At 39.6% G+C, this 17,689-nt stretch overlaps 6 protein-coding genes across 9 annotated transcripts; 3 read left to right on the top strand and 3 right to left on the bottom strand.

The window, feature by feature from the left end:
- Positions 1–204: 204 nt before the first annotated feature.
- On the bottom strand, positions 205–1,357 carry LOC104813582 (DCN1-like protein 4; the record flags this gene model as incomplete). Its single annotated transcript, XM_019202532.1, has 6 exons — positions 205–493; positions 573–638; positions 766–872; positions 969–1,029; positions 1,119–1,199; positions 1,343–1,357. Coding segments are annotated over 6 exons (426 nt in total), but the record flags the coding sequence as incomplete, so codon positions are not given.
- A 303-nt stretch (positions 1,358–1,660) lies between these two features.
- LOC104813583 lies at positions 1,661–2,590 on the bottom strand. The gene is made up of 3 exons (XM_010541233.2): positions 2,420–2,590; positions 2,217–2,301; positions 1,661–1,914 (listed from the first exon to the last, which is right to left on the bottom strand). Exons 1-3 carry the CDS (start codon positions 2,547–2,549, stop codon positions 1,803–1,805), a joined length of 327 nt encoding a protein of 108 aa, XP_010539535.1. The 5' UTR covers positions 2,550–2,590; the 3' UTR covers positions 1,661–1,802.
- Positions 2,591–3,389: 799 nt separating this feature from the next.
- Positions 3,390–7,024, top strand: LOC104813581 (protein RAE1). 2 transcript variants are annotated; one of them, XM_010541229.1, is made up of 12 exons: positions 3,390–3,499; positions 3,637–3,720; positions 4,179–4,265; positions 4,480–4,557; positions 4,651–4,844; positions 4,971–5,112; positions 5,378–5,458; positions 5,828–5,956; positions 6,029–6,106; positions 6,205–6,276; positions 6,606–6,686; positions 6,786–7,024. In XM_010541229.1, exons 2-12 carry the CDS (start codon positions 3,664–3,666, stop codon positions 6,834–6,836), a joined length of 1,050 nt encoding a protein of 349 aa, XP_010539531.1. In that variant the 5' UTR covers positions 3,390–3,499; positions 3,637–3,663; the 3' UTR covers positions 6,837–7,024. The 2 variants fall into 2 exon arrangements, with proteins under 2 accessions (XP_010539531.1, XP_010539532.1); XM_010541230.2 differs by having other exon boundaries at positions 3,418–3,533.
- A 73-nt stretch (positions 7,025–7,097) lies between these two features.
- LOC104813580 (ribonuclease 3-like protein 1) lies at positions 7,098–8,994 on the bottom strand. 3 transcript variants are annotated; one of them, XM_010541226.2, is made up of 4 exons: positions 8,634–8,994; positions 7,953–8,159; positions 7,377–7,491; positions 7,098–7,293 (listed from the first exon to the last, which is right to left on the bottom strand). In XM_010541226.2, exons 1-4 carry the CDS (start codon positions 8,827–8,829, stop codon positions 7,125–7,127), a joined length of 687 nt encoding a protein of 228 aa, XP_010539528.1. In that variant the 5' UTR covers positions 8,830–8,994; the 3' UTR covers positions 7,098–7,124. The 3 variants fall into 3 exon arrangements, with proteins under 3 accessions (XP_010539528.1, XP_010539529.1, XP_010539530.1); XM_010541227.2 differs by having other exon boundaries at positions 7,953–8,184; positions 8,634–8,833; XM_010541228.1 differs by lacking the exons at positions 7,098–7,293; positions 7,377–7,491 and adding an exon at positions 7,498–7,776.
- Positions 8,995–9,684: 690 nt separating this feature from the next.
- LOC104813579 lies at positions 9,685–13,373 on the top strand. Its single transcript, XM_010541225.1, has 5 exons — positions 9,685–10,202; positions 12,177–12,227; positions 12,403–12,465; positions 12,561–12,629; positions 12,726–13,373. Exons 1-5 carry the CDS (start codon positions 9,918–9,920, stop codon positions 12,930–12,932), a joined length of 675 nt encoding a protein of 224 aa, XP_010539527.1. The 5' UTR covers positions 9,685–9,917; the 3' UTR covers positions 12,933–13,373.
- Positions 13,374–14,263: 890 nt separating this feature from the next.
- Positions 14,264–16,649, top strand: LOC104813578 (acetylornithine aminotransferase, chloroplastic/mitochondrial-like). The gene is made up of 3 exons (XM_010541223.1): positions 14,264–14,732; positions 15,202–15,636; positions 15,804–16,649. The coding sequence occupies exons 1-3, from the start codon at positions 14,319–14,321 to the stop codon at positions 16,335–16,337; spliced, it is 1,383 nt and encodes a 460-aa protein (XP_010539525.1). The 5' UTR covers positions 14,264–14,318; the 3' UTR covers positions 16,338–16,649.
- The last annotated feature ends 1,040 nt before the right edge of the window (positions 16,650–17,689 follow it).

The following is a 17,689-nucleotide window of genomic DNA, read 5'->3' as shown; positions in this document are numbered from 1 at the left end:
CGACAGCTGTCCCCGACAAACTCTTATAACCAATTTCCTCGTAACACCTTGACGAAATATTTTAAACTTTAAATTTTTCAAAGAAACGTTCATGTTGCACTTGCACAGGGGCAACTGCTCGAAATTACCCTTTAACTGTGACATGAATTTGTCTTGTACACCCCAAAAAACGTAAAAGGACTAGATATACTTAAAAACATAAAATAAAGTAAAAAAATCAAATACAGTATTAGGTGCTAGTTATCTATCAATCGCATGCATGTAACAAGAATCGTATACGTCGCTCTATCATTCTTTTTTTTTAAAAATGAATTTGAGGTTTGTTTGATGAAAGAAACTGGAATAATGAAAAATGTTGAAGCCAGAGGCTTGAGCAGCTCGACAAAGATGGAAACTTTCAGGCTTGTTTTTCACGAATCCATTCCACAAAGTTGTCGATAATCAATGGCCACGCAAGCTCGGGATTGTAGTTGGTCATGTCCGGGAAACTCATCTGTCGATAAGGGTAACAGGACCATCGATGGATCGGATGAAGCGAGCAAGCTTAAAAGCGACAGAACTACGGGATGTACCTCGTTGCAGAACCGGTAAAAGCCCATCCACTGGTCCATGTTTATGACTTTGTAATCACTTTGGATCTGCGTTAATGGAGAAAGAGAAAACATGGGAATGATAAGTTTGCACCTCGCAGAGAATTAGATAGAGAGATTCAGAACTTGTAAAGGGAAAGATGCAGTCTTTGAAGATAAAAAAGGTGATCCAAACCTTAAGATATTCGACAATGTAATCAACTTGGGCTCGGAACGTGGATCCCAGTACGATATCGAGGAGTTGGCAGATAGTTTCGATGTCTATGCTCTTTTGTTTTTTCTCTGCAACAGACAGTTAACCCAAAGGGTCACACAAGCACCAGAGGTGAAAACCAAGTATCTCATGCATTTTCACCCTGAAATGGAATCTCGTGGTACCTGTCAAGCAATATTGGAAGGCATACGCATAGAAATCCGCAAAATTTGACGGCCTTCTGACCTTAAAATCAATACGGACTTCCGTATAAGAGTATCAGTAAATCTCATTATACATTGCGAAAATAGAAAACCGAATATAGAAGCTCAAACCTCTTTCGCGAGCTCCAGAAGGGTTTTCTTCAATTTACTAATAGTATCGGCCCTCGATGCATTCAAGCCTCTTCTCCACTCCTACAAGTGCACAACAAGTTGAGATTTAAAAAAAAAAGGATCAAATCAATTAGTATGAACCTCAACTTAAATACAGCAGGAGACGTATACATCTCTTTGTCACTCAGAAATTAAGATCATGATCCTTGCCAGTGTAAAGTAACCTTGTTTCTCAGATTTCATTTTCCTGCCATGTGGAGTTAAAAAGGTAAAAGGATATGCAGCTGCACATAGAATCAACAAAAACATTAAAATTTTGACAGTATGCAACACATCCAAATCAGAGCATAATTCTTCGATTCCTTCCGGACGGTTCAGAAAATTAGAACCTGTTCCCGAACAACCAACAAAGGAAGAACGTATGCCTAGTTCTTCGATTCCTTATTCAAAGTTTTAGCACAAAAAAAGAGAGACTTGACATAGATTGCAATATATCCAAACTGCGGAAAGAACACGTGCCATCCCGTAGAATCCAAATCCGCTGAGTTTACATTGCGCGTTAAAGTACCTCGTTGAGAAATATGATTCATACAATAATGGATGCTTACTCAATCATGTTGGAAGACCTATTGGCATATTGGTAAAGCAAGTTATCTATTCGTTCCATCTCCTTGGATGAAAGCTTTACTCGAAGCTGGACCGACAACAACTAACATAAAGACGTAGCAAAGAAGAAGCAACAGCAAACTTCACCGGCACTGAGAAAGATAGAGAACACCATGACATAAGGAGCCTCCTGTTCAATAAGATTAAGCAGAGAAAAAAAATAACGAATCCATAAGTCAATTCCAAGGTTTGATTTCAAAAGTCAAATGCTAATTTTTGCCAACGTCAATTATCTTGGTTTCTCTTCATCATCACGAGCAACGAGTTTATCGGCTTATCGAAATTCACCTCAATTATGAATTTAAAGCTCAAAAGCACAAAGAAGTATAACACAGCGGAGCAGAACCAAAGTTTAATCTTGATTACATGAACCCTAAGCGAATTCCGATCGAGAATTCAAATGGATTAGGCAGAGAGATAAGAGACACATACCGGAGCGAAAAAGATCCGTGGCTGAAGATGCGATCAAACTGACGGTAGAAGGTTGACTCGATTTCTTCGATGCAGAACGACGCATCTGCACTAAGCCCAGAATTTAAGAGTCGATTTTTCGAATAAAACAACACAAGTGCATGCAAAAAACAAAGCGATAAACTAATCTTAACAAGAAAGAGTGAGAAGACAAGAAGAAACACCACGACAGAGGTCTACGAAGCCTCGAGCTTGAGAAATCTCAGAGACAAAGTGGCTGGTTTCTTCCAGGAGAGAGACGAAAAAGATGAGTTTCGCCGCCGGAGCATTTTTGAAGTGCGAGTTAGTGATCATCAACACATTTTTTTTGGCTTTTTTTTTCGTCTCTAGATTATAGATTTTCTTTATTTGATTACAAATTATACATTCTCAAAAAACAATAATAACAAATACCTTTCCATTTGTTTTTAAAAAAATATCCAAAATATTTTGTCAATGGTAAGAGAGATAGACAATGAGAAGAATTCTCAAAATTTAAAAGATTTTAAAGAAAAAAACATGACAGTATGGTAGGAACAAATAAAGGAAGGAATTTTATGAGAAAAGTAAATATGTTTTTTCCGAACATATAAAGATTAAGAAAAAGAGATAATAGGAGATAAATATATGAATTTTTATAAAATTTTTAAATAAATACTTAAAATATAAAATTTATAAATAAATATCTAAACTTTTTAAAATTTCTATATAAATATCCAAACTTTTAAAATTTTATCAAATAGAATAACTTTTGTTAACGTGAGTTATCATTTTTATAATTTAGATATTTATTTGAGAATTTTGTAAAAATTTACTTATGTATGATTATCTTTAAGAAAAATGATAAAAAAAGGTTAATAAAAGGAAAAAAAATATTGAACAAAGAAAGTAGGGTATAAAGAGAGATTTGTCCAACTGAAAGAAAATTAACGAAGTAGAGAGAGTGTTTGAGTCGTGTATAAAATTAAGGAAAAAACGTCTATATTTAGTTATATCAATATATATATATATATTGCGTATTTAATTACCAAATATCGTTAACAATAATGGGCCTCCGCTAAAACATAATATTGGGCTTTAAAAGCCCAATTAAACCTTTTGGCGGAATGCCGTCCGTACAATACAATGCGTCCGATGGACGCTCACCGTGCGTCAAGTCTTACGCTTAAGATCCTCCTCCGTTGGGCTTCTCCTCCTCTTTCACTGCAAACGTATCAAGTTTCCCTGTTCTTCTGAAATCGGATAGTGAAATCCCCATCGCCGTCGTAAATTTCATCTTGCTTCTCCCCCCCCCTCTCTGTCTGAATCTCGATCATTCTCTTCTTGAAGCTGATTTGATTTCTCTGTTTTTTCTTTGAGCTTTTGTCGTGTGACTGTTGCGTTCTGACGCGTTTCTCAACAGGTATCTGCTTTGGTTTTGGCTCTTGCAATGGCTACTTTTGGTTCTCCGGCTACTTCGAGTTCGAACCCCAACAAATCCTACGAGGTCTTGTTGCTTGCTTCTTCTGTTTTTTGTGTGTGTTTCCATGGCGATTTAGTTCTGGTTTGATGTGCCCGCTGAGATTACGTGTTAGAATGTAGTTTTAATCTCTGATAGTTGAAGGAGTTGGGTTTTCTATTTCAGTCGTTTCTTGTCGAGATGCTAATTGATCCGCTTATCTAATCGCTGATATTTAATCTTTGGCTGCTCTTGTTCTGGAATTGTTCCTTCCATCTGGATGGATTCCATTTTCTGCTTTCTATGGGTTGTTAGATTCTTGTAGCGAGTTTAAGTGGGTTACTTGCTTGTGGGATTCAATAAATCGAATCTTCCTTACTAAATCCTTGCATATGCTTAGTCTCGTTTTTTTGTACTCAGATTCTTAGAAATAAAAACTTCTTCGGTAGTGAACTTGTGATATATATTTACAGTGCCTTTTCACAACTATTTGCATTTGCCTGCAGGTAGCTCCATCTCCCGGCGACTCCATTTCAAGCTTAAGTTTTAGCCCGCGAGCCGATATACTTGTGGCAACTTCATGGGATAATCAGGTCCATGTCATTTCTTTTATTCCAAAGGCTCTTGTCCGACTTGTTATTTGTGCAAAAGAAATGTTCATAAGTGTTATCTGTTATCAGTTTATAAAGTTTTCTCTGTGGGATGTGCATTCAGTTTAGGTCTCCTAATCTATTGTCTGTGTTCTCTGTCCTTTTCACCATCTGATGGGGGCATATGTCATTTGCATATTTGTCTTTAATGGTGCAGGTGAGGTGTTGGGAAGTAGTCCGTAGCGGAACCAATATAACCAGTACTCCGAAAGCATCAATATCTCATGATCAACCGGTAAGAAGTCGTTACTTTGTGGCTTCCCATTTCCTGTTCTCTCTTTGCTCAAAATCTGGTGAGAGTATACATTTTTCTCCTTTCGTGGTGAAGGTGTTATGCTCTGCTTGGAAAGACGATGGAACAACAGTCTTTACAGGAGGATGTGACAAGCAAGCAAAGATGTGGCCCCTGTTGTCGGGTGCTCAACCTGTTACTGTCGCTATGCACGATGCTCCTATCAAAGAGATGGCTTGGATACCGGGAATGAATCTCCTGGTAACTGGAAGCTGGGATAAAACACTGAAGTAAGATTGTTTGTTATCTTCTATTTCCACGAAGATATTATGTGAATCAATTGTCATGCTGACTCTTTTTTCATTTAAATTGCTCTAGCTGACATCTAACTTTGCATACTGATTTCCCTGATGTAGATATTGGGACACAAGACAGCCCAATCCTGTTCACACCCAACAACTTCCAGAACGCTGCTACGCAATGACTGTAAAACATCCTCTGATGGTCGTCGGAACTGCAGACAGAAATCTGATTGTCTTCAATTTGCAGAATCCTCAGGTTATCTTTTCTTCTCGGGCAACAATTAATTAGCTTTTGCACTTGTGTTGCACCTTTGGGCAATAAGAGCTTTGAGCATTGCATGGTTCCAGGTATTTGTGAACAATTTAGCTCCACCAATGTGGGATTAATTGGTGGAACCTTCTTTAGTCTTACAAAGAATGAATCTCATTATCGTAATCATGAATTCCTTTTCTGACACATTTCTAGTTTTTTCTTTTAAAAAAATCTGAGTATCCTAAGTTCAATTATCGGAATACTGTAGACGGAGTTCAAGAGGATCTCCTCACCACTCAAATATCAAACGAGGTGTGTTGCTGCCTTCCCTGATCAGCAAGGCTTCTTGGTATGTGATCTTATATCTTTGCTTCGATTGTTTCTGATGTACTAACATTCAGCTAACCATTTTTTAGTGCTCTCTGTAATCAGGGTTTCAATTCCTAACACTTATCGAATACCAATTTCTTCCTTTTTAATCTTGTGAATGTCATATAAGATGATAATCTAGGACAGAATTTGTATGTTATAGGTTGTTTAAGAGGCAATCATTCTTTTTGATGATTGCCTCATCAGTTTCAGCTTCCTATCTTTCTGATAAAGTATAGCCCATATAACATGCAAATTGCTCTCCCTTCTTTATCTCTTTATATATCCTATTTCCGTTCACAACAAATTAATTCCGGGCAAAACAATGTGTATCTAATTATCTCACCAGGTTGGTTCAATTGAGGGAAGGGTTGGTGTTCATCACTTGGATGATTCACAACAGAGCAAAAACTTCACATTCAAATGCCACAGAGATGGCAATGAGATATACTCTGTGAACTCTCTGAATTTCCACCCGGTAAGCCTTATGGTTAAAGTTACACTGTACATTGGTGGGCCATTGACTTCATTTCCCATTGCGTTATTTCAGATACATGGCACATTTGCCACAGCCGGATCTGATGGCGCTTTCAATTTCTGGGACAAGGATAGCAAACAGAGGCTCAAGGTATTTACGGAATGCCATCTTCATTGCATCTGTACTTTCAATCATTTTTCCAGCTTCTTCGGTGTGCAATATCTTTTTCCCGGTCTTTATATTTTCAGGCCATGTCGAGGTGCAATCAGCCAATTCCCTGCAGTACATTCAACCATGATGGCTCAATATTTGCTTATGCGGTATGCATTTTGGGTGTTCTTTGTTATTTATTTATTTTTTTGTTACTGTGGGAGTGACTTAAAAAAACAAAACTGATAAAAAAAAGAAACCCATCTACATTCTACACACATAGACACCATTGGAGCATATAACAATTGCTGAACAATGTATTTAGAATAGAACTACAATTTCATTTGCTATTACTATTAGTTGCAAGATCAATAGGTATAATACTTAGGCTGTAAACTAGAGATGGCTTCACAAGCCATTTCCATTCATGCTGTTTTGTGCCTTTTGAGTTGTTATTTTGCATTTGCCTTGTACGTTTCATGACAACAACGCATATTAGGTGTGCTATGACTGGAGCAAAGGTGCAGAAAATCACAACCCGGCAACCGCCAAGTCCAACATCTTCTTACACCTCCCTCTGGTCTGTTTGTGTGTCTCTCTCTTTAGCACTAACCTTCACTCGATCACAGAATCATGACAAGAGACAATGAAACATCATGTTTTTGTTTGCTCAATGCAGGAAAGTGAAGTTAAAGCCAAGCCGAAAGTCGGAGCTTCGGGCAGAAAGTGAGTTCCCCCTGTCAGGGAACGGAGCTCTCTGAACTTTGGCATTGTATCGGTGCTTAGCTTTTTAGGATATCTGTTTTGAGTGTATCTGCTTTCTCTTGTAATATTTTCTCTCGTTAGGATCCGTAACGTAATTGCGTCAAAAGATGAATACGTTTTCAATGCTATAAATAGTCAGTATCTTCTTTTAAATTTAGAAAAATCATAATCATCGTTCGGATGATTCATCTAATTTTCAGCATCGAGCTCTTCATGTTATAAACAAGATCTTCATCTAACTCACACTATGCCACTAGACAAAGCTTAATCCAAGTGAAGGACCCATTTGCTTAAGATACCAGAGCGCTCCTTCGGCTGCATGCTCAGCCGCAGTTTTCTTGTTAGGCCGAGGGTCCCCAAAACACTCCAAAACAGTTGTACCCGAGTACCCTTTGATCTCGATCACAACTTTAAACGTAAACCTGGAAAGATGCCGAGATTATATCCATGCAACAACAGTAGCAAACCCTAAAAGACACAAGTGCATAAAACTATGTTCACTTACATTCTCATGTGGCATGGACCCTCGTCGCTGCAGCACTCGTACTCCGGTGGTTTCCAATGCCTTGCAGAACAAATGTTATGCAATTGTGATTTGGCTGATTCTCTCTTAGGTTCATCTGAACATTCACACAACAGAACCAACGAATTAAAGTGGCTGCAACGATTCCTGCGATACCCGAACCCTAGAGATAGATTTTCATCCTGTGAAGACCTGAACCCTAGAGATAGATTTTCATCCTGTGAAGAAAATGTCGAATCTTTCGTCGAGATTCCCATTAGGGGTCCCTTTAAAACCGTATAACATTAGCTCTTAATGCGACACTTGCACGACAAAGCAACAAATCCATCACTGAAATCATCATTCCATACTTGAAGTGCTTGGATTTTCAGGCTTGGAAAAACTGAAAAGGTCCATCCAATCACAATCACAGGAAAAGCCTAACAGGTGTGAGATCAGTGAAGTTAAAACAGGGAAAGAAGACACTACGAAAGCCAAAAAATCATCAAACTCCATCCTTTGATTGCTCATACCATGATTTAACCTAAACTAAGCTACATGCCAAGAAAAGTGTCGTACCTTCGATTCTGTGACTTGTGTTGCACACCAAACCTTTCTCTGGTTCTGGAACAAGCTTTCTGTCCTGAGCCATGTCTCTGCCTATTGTACTGTTAGGATCCATCTGTATAGTGGACAAAGAGGAGTTGCCATCATCTTCTTCAACTTCATTCCTCTTCCTTTCCCTCATGTCGCTTTTCCCTTCCAACCCCTGCTTTGCCCCACAAACTGGCACCATCCAAGTTTTGGGTTTCTGATAAATTAGAACAGATGCATGAAGGGAAACCAAATCAATTGGGCACAGAAAAAGAAAAACAAAATTCATTGAATCCGCTAGAATTCTGAAATGATGACATTGAAGAAGAAAAGAAATCATGGGACTCGTTAACAAAAAAAAAGAGTCATGGGATCAAAGTTGGGACATATTCCCTAACGAGTAACGAGATAAGAAAAAGCTGGTTCTTTTCCCTTTAAAGTCCACTAACCCATGACAAATTTCCAGTTCGTATACTGTAAATTGAAACGCGGTGATCAATCCGTACCAAAGTTTCTTCTTCTTTTTTTCACATCACAACATCCTTTAACCCTAACAACTCTCTTCTGGGTTTCTAGAGAGAGAGAGAGAGAGACCCAGGAATCGATTCGGAAAACGAGAGCACGGAAGAACAGGAATTTGGATTCCGTTCTTTGAATTCTTATTACCGCGCAAGAGATATCGGGGATGGACGATGGATCCAGAGGGGGTATATCTTTGAGGCTGATGAATGATTTTGATGGGTTTTTGCTCATACGCTTCGTCTCCTCCATCTTTCCCTCGGGTTCGTCGCTTCTCGCTTGGCCTGTTTGGGAACCGAGAAAGTGCAGGAAAATTAATTGTAGCGTGGAATGAGAGAGGCATGCAAATATCGACGGATAAGACGCTTTAATTCCTAGCCATTTCCATACGACGCTTGCAATCTAATGATCTATTCTATGCCCTTGTTATCTAACCAGAGGCCAAATCCCGCATTTGTCTGATATCTTTAAAAGTCAGTTTTTAGATTGCAATTGCTCCTGATCTCGGTTTCGGCCTAAAGGGTATTGGAATGTTTCCAATATTTCCGTTTAAAAATGTAATCTTTTCTTCTTTTCAGCAAAAAAATGTGATCTTTTTATTAAAAAAACAAGCATGGATCTTGTCCATTATACGTTTGTACACGTCGACCAAGAGCGTTGTATCAAACATGAACACACAAATAGCCCAAGAAAACAGTGAAACGAGAGCCAATTCTTCGTCTCCAAATTGGAAAACGTTGGCATTCGTGTCACGCGCTCAAGTAGCGAGTGTAGACACGAACATGGCATCGTGCAGACACGTGGTTTTTGTACTTTCGGGCCGAAGGATGACTACTTTTGCTGTAGCCAAGTGTGTGCGAGAATCCTTCAAGCCCAAGCCCCTAGGGTTTTTGCTATTATATTATTATTATTGTTGTTGTTTGGTTGAATATTATATTATTATAACTAATTTTACGAATCTATGATATATAAATATATGGATTGATATAAGAGAATAATATAATTTGCTTTAAATGATAACAATTCAGATCTGTTCGGGAGCAATTTTTTCCAGTCAATAATGTAAATGGTAAGATATCTGATATGGCACATACATTACATTAGTATAATATATAGTTATAAGCATATAAATATGTATACACCACCCTCAGTATGGGGCGCGTGTGGTCCAGACGCTTTCCAACTAATCCAAAACACTGCAACAGACGGTCTTTGCCACGTGTGTACCCTCAATGGGTCCCACTTTCATCAACAGAGGAGGAATAAAACGAAGGTTTAAAAACAAAAAAAAGGGGAAAGGAAATATAACAAATCCCAATCTTAACTGTGTGTGTATATAAAATCCGTCCACACTTTTGCCACACAGATTTTCTTCTTCCTCGCCACCATATCTCTCCTCTTCGCTTTCTCTCTCTACGACGACTGAGACCTATGACCAACGAAAACTGGATCGGCGCCGCCATGTCGGACGACGCGCTCGTGGTGGAGATCCTGCTCCGACTCCGCCACTCCGAGCCACCGGTTAAGAGCGGCGGAGTATCGGCTCCGACGCTGGACTGGAGGGTGCGTCAGAGGCGATCGAAGGCGGGGAAGAAGGGGGACCAAGCGCGTGCTAGCCCCACCACTCCGCTCTCTTGGAGCTGCGCCACCTCCTTCAGCGGCGGCGTCGAGGAGTCGAGTGGCGCCATAAAACCGCCAGAGACCGTTAGATCTAAGGTTTGTACCGTCGCTTCCTTCCCACGATTTCTCGATTGCTCGAAATTTGAATTTGGTATGACGAATATGCCCCTTGAGACGCTGCGTTTTACGCCTGGTCGGTGGCGTCTCGCCGCCGCTGGGAATAGAACCAGCGTCATTTTCTTGAGTTTCCTTTTTCGCGTAGTTTATGTCAATAATGCCCTCGATTGCACGTCCACTCCTCGTCGCGGTCATAAGGGTATTTACGTCATTTCGGATAGGGGATCGGCGGCTTCTCCGGTCCCGTAACCTTCCGCTTTCGATCGGCACTCCGATTCACGTTTGACCGAAATACCCCTGTAGTCGACTCTGCGGCTAATCTCTCCCAGAGAAAAAAAAAATCATCATTTCAAGTCTTTGTTTTTCTATCTTTCAACACACACGATGTCTCTCAGGTCAGCATGCGTGTCACCTCTCTATCTCTCTTACGAAAAGACCAAAAGACCCTCACGGAGGTGTTTTTGGTCATTTCACGGTTCGGATGGGAAACTGTCCGCTGAATTCAAGCCTCTTGTCGGGTTTATTTTCTTCTTTAAATAAAAAAAAATTTCCCATCAATGGTGGCGATTTTATTTTGCATGCGATGACGGAAACCACCCCTCCCAACAGGCAGGGGCATTTCGGGTAATTCAAGAAACACGCGTGGCGTTTTCATTACAAAATTGCTTATCATTATGATGTGGGGGTTTGCCTCTTTTATGGGTAGTGAGGCGTTTTCTTGGCGAATTAGGTCTCTCTTTCTCCGTTTGGGGTTTTGGTTGGGGGAGTTATCACCTGCTTCGCACCACACCGCATAGCATCGGTTGCTGACGTGTCATCTCTCCCCTCTCGACAGCTTGACCGCAATCTCCTTTTTCTGGTCAAAGCCCCCCCTCTCTCTCTCCCCTTTTGAGGGGATTGGTCCGTGGAGCTTGTGTTAGTGACAGTCTGTTGGGTTACCATATTGTTGGTGAGTGCTTTATGGTTTATGCTGACTTTTCTCGCTTCCTTCTACTGATTTTTTTTTATAATTATTTTCCTTCCTACCAAATTCGAACCCACAAGTTCGTCAACTAAACAACACATCAGTGGGATTTTTCGGGGTTTGATGAAAATCATTATTAAAAAAGTTAATGCAAACTGTATATAATAAGTTAAGGGTCGAGTTGTTATGTGGATAATACGTGACATACGCATGTTTAAAAGGATCACGTAGTATGAAACAGTTGAAGATGATTCAACGCGGTCACGCCTCTAGTCACGTGATCCTATTATTCTTTGAAATTGGGTGTGTCTCGATGTAGGGGAAATAAAGGGGGGCTAGCTGCTGTTCATATTGCTTTTTTGGCCTAAAGTGGTTGACCCAAAAGATTCTTTTTGTTGTTTCTTTTAAAAGCGTGATTAATTCTCAAGGACTTGGAATTTCAAAGATTTGATTTTTTTCCCCTTCCTCCAATGGGCAGCTTCAATAGATTATATGAGTATCTCTGCCCGATCCAATGATATCTTATCATTGATTCTTCTTTCCATGCTTGCGATCTTTGCTTTATGCCAAGTCTCTCCGTTTGATCTTGTGATATAATTGCATAAATGGACCTATATATACATGTTATGTATAGGGGGTTTGATGCTTCCTGTTTAGGTTTATTGCAAGTTGTGCCTAGTATCCCTTATACGTAAATGTGAGGATTGCGTGATTCATTTTAGCGTTTTTTTATTGTGTCTCAGAGATGGTAGGTTTAAGTAAATTCATTAACTAGTGTTGTTGGTAGGTTATGGTGCTCCCATGCCGAACGATTTTCTTGGATATTTTATTAGAATAGTTTCATCATCATCAGCATCAGCATCATCATAATCATCATCATGAGTTGTGCTATTAGTTTGGTGTGAAATTACTGTATCTTGAGCCCTGCTTTATTTGGTGGTGAATACCTTCTGTCACATTCTTGATATATAGTTTGGTGGTGTATGCAGATTTCTCGGATGATCAAAACAACCCCGTTCAAGAGATCGAGAAGGAAGAAGGTAAAAAAAAAAACTCAAAGCAGATCCTTTGCTACTATCCCTAATCGGTTATGTATCTACTGATGAAACCATGGTTATCTTTGTTTTCATATCATAATGTCATTGCTAATATCTCTTTAGTTAGCATGACTGTTTTCTCAAGTCTCAGTCCTTTGTTCCTTTCTGTTCTTCTCAGACACTGACTGAACTCAAAGAGGAGGAGAGTCTGCTCTTGAAAGAAAGAAATAGCCTGAGAAATGTACCTTCCCTTTTGCATTCTTCTGATAATACCCGAATCTGTATGCGAAACAGAGATGGATAGATATTCATTTATTGATCTTGTTCCTGTATCAGGAACTTGAAAGCGTCCAGGCTTTGCTTGAGCAACAAAGAGCGAGAAACAACGCTCTAAAGAAGTTGAAGGTGAACCCATCTTCCACATTATTAACTCGTAAACCTTTATGTATCATGGAGGATATATATAACTCTAATCCATCATCCATATGTATATATTCACAGGCTGAATCACAAGCCTCCGTCCCCTGCAAAGTCGCTGCAACGATGATGATGATGACACCCGCGTCCTCTTCACATCATATCTCATCATCAAAAAGAGAGGAATCCGACTCCGACATGAGAAAAGGTTCCTCATTTTCGCTACCCGACCTTAACATACCTCTTGATAACGACCCGAGCCTTGAAGTTCTCTGCGGAACCGCCTGCTAATGAAAATTGCCCCAAAACAAACGACCTTACCTTACCAAGCATCATTCTTTTTTGTTTTTCCATCTGCCGGAACAAGCCTGGTTCTATACCTACCAAAGAATCAGATGCATCATATGCTTTTAGCCCAATATATGCATTAACTGTAACTACGAATACATAGATACCGTACCTCAATCTCTCTGCCTGGATCATGTGGCTCTTCAGCAGCAGAAGAAGAAGAAGAAGAAGAAGATTTTCATGGAGTTGAGATGATTAGGGTTTAGGGTTGAGACTCTTCTAACATATCTTAGATTCAAAAGTAATATTTGGTGCTCTCTACCATGTATTCGTATAAAGATGAGATGTAATTACCTACATAGATTCAACTCTATCTTTTTCTTCATTTGTTGTTGTTTTTTCTTCTCTACTTTCTTTAATAGGAAATATTGCAAAGGTTACATTCGACTGCCGTATCTCCATTTTTCCAACGAGAGTGGAACCAAAATGTTGTCTGAATCTGTCTCTCTCTCTCTCTGTCTATAAAGTATCAACCCATCTCAAAAAATTGTGTTAAGTTTACTTAATACCTTGTTTCTTGAAGTGAAATCGAATCTCTCACATACTAAATGTATAAAGATATTATTAATAATATTAAAAAATTAACTTTTTTTCCAAATTGAACGAAATCCGAATGGAAACTAAACCAAAATCGAACAGCGGTTCAAGCGGTATTATTAAATATAATTTTTTTTTGTAATTGAATAAATATAGAAATCGAATCCCGAAAGTCACCCCAAGGTTAATCGGCAAAATATCCAAAATACCTTCCTTTTGCTAAAACTAATTCTACATATACCCTTCTTCAGTTGTGACCATGTGACAAAAAAAACGGTATGGTCACATGATGGTCACATTGGTCACAACGTTAAATTTATGATGATTTCACCATATGATTAGTGTGATATATAAGGTGTGATCATGATGATTTGATGTGATCACTATAAATTTAACGTTATGACCAATGTGACCATTATGTGATCAGACCGTTTTTTTGGTTACATGGTCACAATTGAAAGAGGGTATGTGCAGAAATAGTTTTAGTAAAAGGAGGGTATTTTGGATAATGACTCAGTTTAACCATTTGCTTTTGGGGTAAGCAAAATTGCTCATTTAATTAATCAACACGTATATATAAATATATGTGGAAAAATGCCTCTCAAAGAGCATAATATATTAAAATCTTGTTTTAAATTACAAAACGTGTGGTGTTAGATACACGCTCCACGGAGAAACCCTAACATTTTGATTTGCACAAACAGGAACAGCTACTTATGGACATGTACCGCATGCCTTTTGTCTTAAAGACATTACAAGAAATTAGAAACGGTAAACGCAGTCGCAGACCAAATGGCGTCTCTGGGCCACGTCACCCTCCGCCACCACGCGCCGCCGCCGGAGACAGGCATTCTCCGCCGTCGATTCGACCCGCAACTTAGGACCCATGTCAGATTCAACGGCAGGATCCGGGCGAGCGGCGCGTCGGTCGACGCGCTGTCGGAGGCCGTGAAAGTGGGCGAGAGCAAGGAGGTGATGGAGGCGGAGGGGAAGGTTCTTGTGGGTACGTACGCGCGTGCTCCGGTGGTGCTATCCAGTGGCAAAGGTTGTAAATTGTTCGACCTTGAGGGAAATGAGTACTTGGATTGCTCTTCTGGGATTGCTGTGAATGCCCTTGGCCATGGCGATCCTGATTGGCTTCGTGCTGTCACTGACCAAGCTTCTGTTCTTGCCCATGTCAGCAATCTCTACTACACAGTCCCTCAGGTTTGATTCCTCTATAAATGATATGATTCTGATGGGAAATCTCCCTCCTGCTTGTGTCCTTTATGCCATTTCAATGGAATTTCCTGTTTTTTGTTTTATGTTAGCTTCATCAATTCAGGAAAAAGCGCAGAACTTTTGTTCTTTTGATTCAGCTGTGTAGTGTGTACTATGTTGTGTTATATATTGAATGATATCGTCCTGCGTTTGGAATTTCACGGAATTACTTGCTGGTTGAGATGTTCACCAAATTGCATAGTGTAATGATCAGATGGATAATCATTGATTCAACTTCATTTCTGCACATGCCCTGTTTGTATAAAGGTTGCTACTTTTTCACATCACATGGATGTATTATTCAGATCTTGTTTTGGCCACACTTCAGAACAATTCTTCCTTCTTTCACATATTTTTCTTACCCTATTCTGTTTTCACAATATGGTAAAATATGAAACGGTTTTCGCTTCTGCAGATAGAACTGGCCAAACGCCTGGTGGCATGTTCTTTCGCCGACCGTGTCTTCTTCTGTAACTCTGGAACGGAAGCCAATGAAGCAGCCATCAAATTCGCGAGGAAGTTCCAGAGATTCAATCACCCTGACGAGAAGGAAGTTGCGACTAACTTCATCGCCTTTACGAATAGTTTCCATGGTAGAACCTTAGGAGCTCTTGCTCTGACAAGCAAGGAACAGTACAGAACTCCCTTTGAACCCATCATGCCTGGTGTCACCTTCTTGGAATATGGCAATGTTCAAGCCGCAACTGACCTAATCAGCTCGGGAAAGATTGCCGCAGTGTTTGTGGAACCTGTTCAAGGAGAAGGCGGTATATACACCGCTACAAAGGAGTTTCTTGAATCTCTCCGGTCTGCTTGTGATGCCGTGGGATCCCTTCTTGTCTTCGATGAGGTAAAAACATCGCTTTCTTCCTGAAAACCCGTATGACCCATCGGGCCAATTTAGAGATCATGCTATCGGTACTTCTTCATTGATCATTGCACGCACATATATTTAGCATTCTTCGAAACATTCTCTAAGAAATTGTGAATTTTATTTTTTGTCCCCATTTCTGGCAGGTTCAATGCGGATTGGGACGAACAGGCAATCTATGGGCATATGAATTATTCGGTGTGACTCCAGATATAATGACGCTGGCAAAGCCTCTAGCCGGTGGTCTTCCCATAGGAGCTGTGCTCGTAACCGAGAAAGTTGCGTCCGCCATAAAATACGGAGATCACGGAAGCACATTCGCAGGCAATCCCCTCGTCTGCAATGCAGCCATTGTGGTTCTCGACAAAATATCGAAACCCTCGTTCTTGGACAGTATCTCGAGCAAAGGCAGATACTTTAGGGACTTGTTGGAGAAGAAACTCGGAGGAAACCTGCATGTGAAGGAGGTACGAGGAAAGGGGCTCATCATCGGAATCGAGCTTGATGTTCCTGCAAACCCATTGGTGGATGCTTGTCGGAATTCTGGGCTTCTGATTCTGACGGCAGGGAAAGGCAACGTGGTGAGGCTTGTTCCGCCATTGATCATCTCCGAGGAGGAGATCGAACGTGCGGCTGAGATTATCGCCCAGAATATGCCTGCTCTTGATCACCAAGATTGATTGATGCATTACGACAGCAAGTGTAGCTTTTTTTTTTCCCTCATGGAGCTATGGTGTCCTACAATAATGGCGGTTCGAACGACAATGAGAAAACAGTGAATATATGTATCATTTTAAAGTGATTTGATCTGTGATCTCTTAATTCGTCAGTCGATTCATGAGGGAGTTGAGAAGTTTCAGTGTTGGAATTCGAGCAGTCGACTGAAAGAGGGAACTTTTACAGTTTTACTGGTTTGGTCAGTGAAACTAATGCTTGAAACAGAACAAGAAGCCGTTGCTGTAAGCTCTAAAACTGAAATCTCCTTGATGTTCTTCTGACAGCTCTTCCTTGCCCTAGTTGTCGCCGCCATTAGCAACTGTATATGTCGGGATTATTGGAGCAGCTTACACTGTCCTTTTACAGCATCACTCTTAACCGTCCGCCGCTCCTTCTGATCGTTAGGAACGTCTTTCAGACATAAACTTGGGGGATAATAAATGCAATCTGTTAGGTCTTGGAGTTCATAAATTGTAACTTATGAAAGTTAAATCTAACTTAGATTGTTACCGTGTCTTTTATTTTTTATTTTTATAATTCGAAAGTTTATCTATCTTCGATCCAATTATATTTTTCAAATTAAGAAAATATTTTTTATATCACAATTAAATTATACATCCAACAATCACTCGAACTTCCCATGAGATAAGGACACCTCTATTCTCTTCGATTAAATACATCGCTCGACCTACGGGAGTTCAAAATCTTGTGAATCAGAATGTAATAATATCATATAAATAGATAATTATGTTGTCTTTTAATTGAAGTAAATGTGAGAAATAATAAAATACTTATATTCCGTCAGCTTTATAAAAAAAATAACTAAAACCAAGGGACTTTTGGAAAGCAAATTAAAAAAAAAAAAAAAAAAAGAATAGTCGGCATCATGAGTAGTATAGGATGAAAACTATTTAAAGGATACGTGTGGAAATTGTTTGTCCACGTTATATTATTTTATAAATGTATGTTTGAATTTATTTTTTGGAAGAACGGTACGAGCGAGTAAACATTAAATGTTTTGTAATAAAAGAAATGTTTAATTTAATATCGTCGTATCCCCTGACAACCGACAACGTATCCCGAGAAATGGATTAGATTTTATCGCGAGGTGGGTGGAGGAGATATTGAATGATATCAAGATAGAGAGAGAAAAAGCCATTACGCTCCGTATCCGAACGTGTAAAGGCGGAAAGTGACCAATCGCCAACACTAATGTTCTTCACTTGCTAACAAGTCAACATGCATATATTTATCACTTTTTTCCTATTTATTATTATTATTATTATTATTATTATTACTACTCAATTTTGTTTGG

Source organism: Tarenaya hassleriana, unplaced genomic scaffold, assembly GCF_000463585.1.
Source record: "Tarenaya hassleriana unplaced genomic scaffold, ASM46358v1 Cleome20, whole genome shotgun sequence".
Taxonomy (NCBI): domain Eukaryota; kingdom Viridiplantae; phylum Streptophyta; class Magnoliopsida; order Brassicales; family Cleomaceae; genus Tarenaya; species Tarenaya hassleriana.
The sequence above is the reverse complement of the archived record's forward strand: the minus strand, read 5'-3'. Positions and strand labels throughout refer to the sequence as shown.

What these genes read in the sequence shown, in the direction of transcription:
- LOC104813579 (XM_010541225.1), top strand. Translation starts at nt 9,918, where the DNA reads ATGACCAACGAAAACTGGATCGGCGCCGCCATGTCGGACGACGCGCTC. An exon ending in CAGAGACCGTTAGATCTAAG is followed by an intron (nt 10,203 to 12,176) that starts GTTTGTACCGTC and finishes TGGTGTATGCAG; the next exon opens with ATTTCTCGGATGATCAAAAC. An exon ending in ACGCTCTAAAGAAGTTGAAG is followed by an intron (nt 12,630 to 12,725) that starts GTGAACCCATCT and finishes ATATATTCACAG; the next exon opens with GCTGAATCACAAGCCTCCGT.
- LOC104813578 (XM_010541223.1), top strand. Translation starts at nt 14,319, where the DNA reads ATGGCGTCTCTGGGCCACGTCACCCTCCGCCACCACGCGCCGCCGCCG. An exon ending in TCTACTACACAGTCCCTCAG is followed by an intron (nt 14,733 to 15,201) that starts GTTTGATTCCTC and finishes TCGCTTCTGCAG; the next exon opens with ATAGAACTGGCCAAACGCCT. An exon ending in CCCTTCTTGTCTTCGATGAG is followed by an intron (nt 15,637 to 15,803) that starts GTAAAAACATCG and finishes CATTTCTGGCAG; the next exon opens with GTTCAATGCGGATTGGGACG.
- LOC104813580 (XM_010541226.2), bottom strand. Translation starts at nt 8,829, where the DNA reads ATGCCTCTCTCATTCCACGCTACAATTAATTTTCCTGCACTTTCTCGG. An exon ending in CACAAGTCACAGAATCGAAG is followed by an intron (nt 7,492 to 7,952) that starts GTACGACACTTT and finishes GTGAATGTTCAG; the next exon opens with ATGAACCTAAGAGAGAATCA. An exon ending in GGTCCATGCCACATGAGAAT is followed by an intron (nt 7,294 to 7,376) that starts GTAAGTGAACAT and finishes GCATCTTTCCAG; the next exon opens with GTTTACGTTTAAAGTTGTGA.
- LOC104813583 (XM_010541233.2), bottom strand. Translation starts at nt 2,549, where the DNA reads ATGATCACTAACTCGCACTTCAAAAATGCTCCGGCGGCGAAACTCATC. An exon ending in CTTCGTAGACCTCTGTCGTG is followed by an intron (nt 2,302 to 2,419) that starts GTGTTTCTTCTT and finishes GGCTTAGTGCAG; the next exon opens with ATGCGTCGTTCTGCATCGAA. An exon ending in CACGGATCTTTTTCGCTCCG is followed by an intron (nt 1,915 to 2,216) that starts GTATGTGTCTCT and finishes CTTATTGAACAG; the next exon opens with GAGGCTCCTTATGTCATGGT.
- LOC104813581 (XM_010541229.1), top strand. Translation starts at nt 3,664, where the DNA reads ATGGCTACTTTTGGTTCTCCGGCTACTTCGAGTTCGAACCCCAACAAA. An exon ending in CAACTTCATGGGATAATCAG is followed by an intron (nt 4,266 to 4,479) that starts GTCCATGTCATT and finishes TTAATGGTGCAG; the next exon opens with GTGAGGTGTTGGGAAGTAGT. An exon ending in ATAGCAAACAGAGGCTCAAG is followed by an intron (nt 6,107 to 6,204) that starts GTATTTACGGAA and finishes TTATATTTTCAG; the next exon opens with GCCATGTCGAGGTGCAATCA.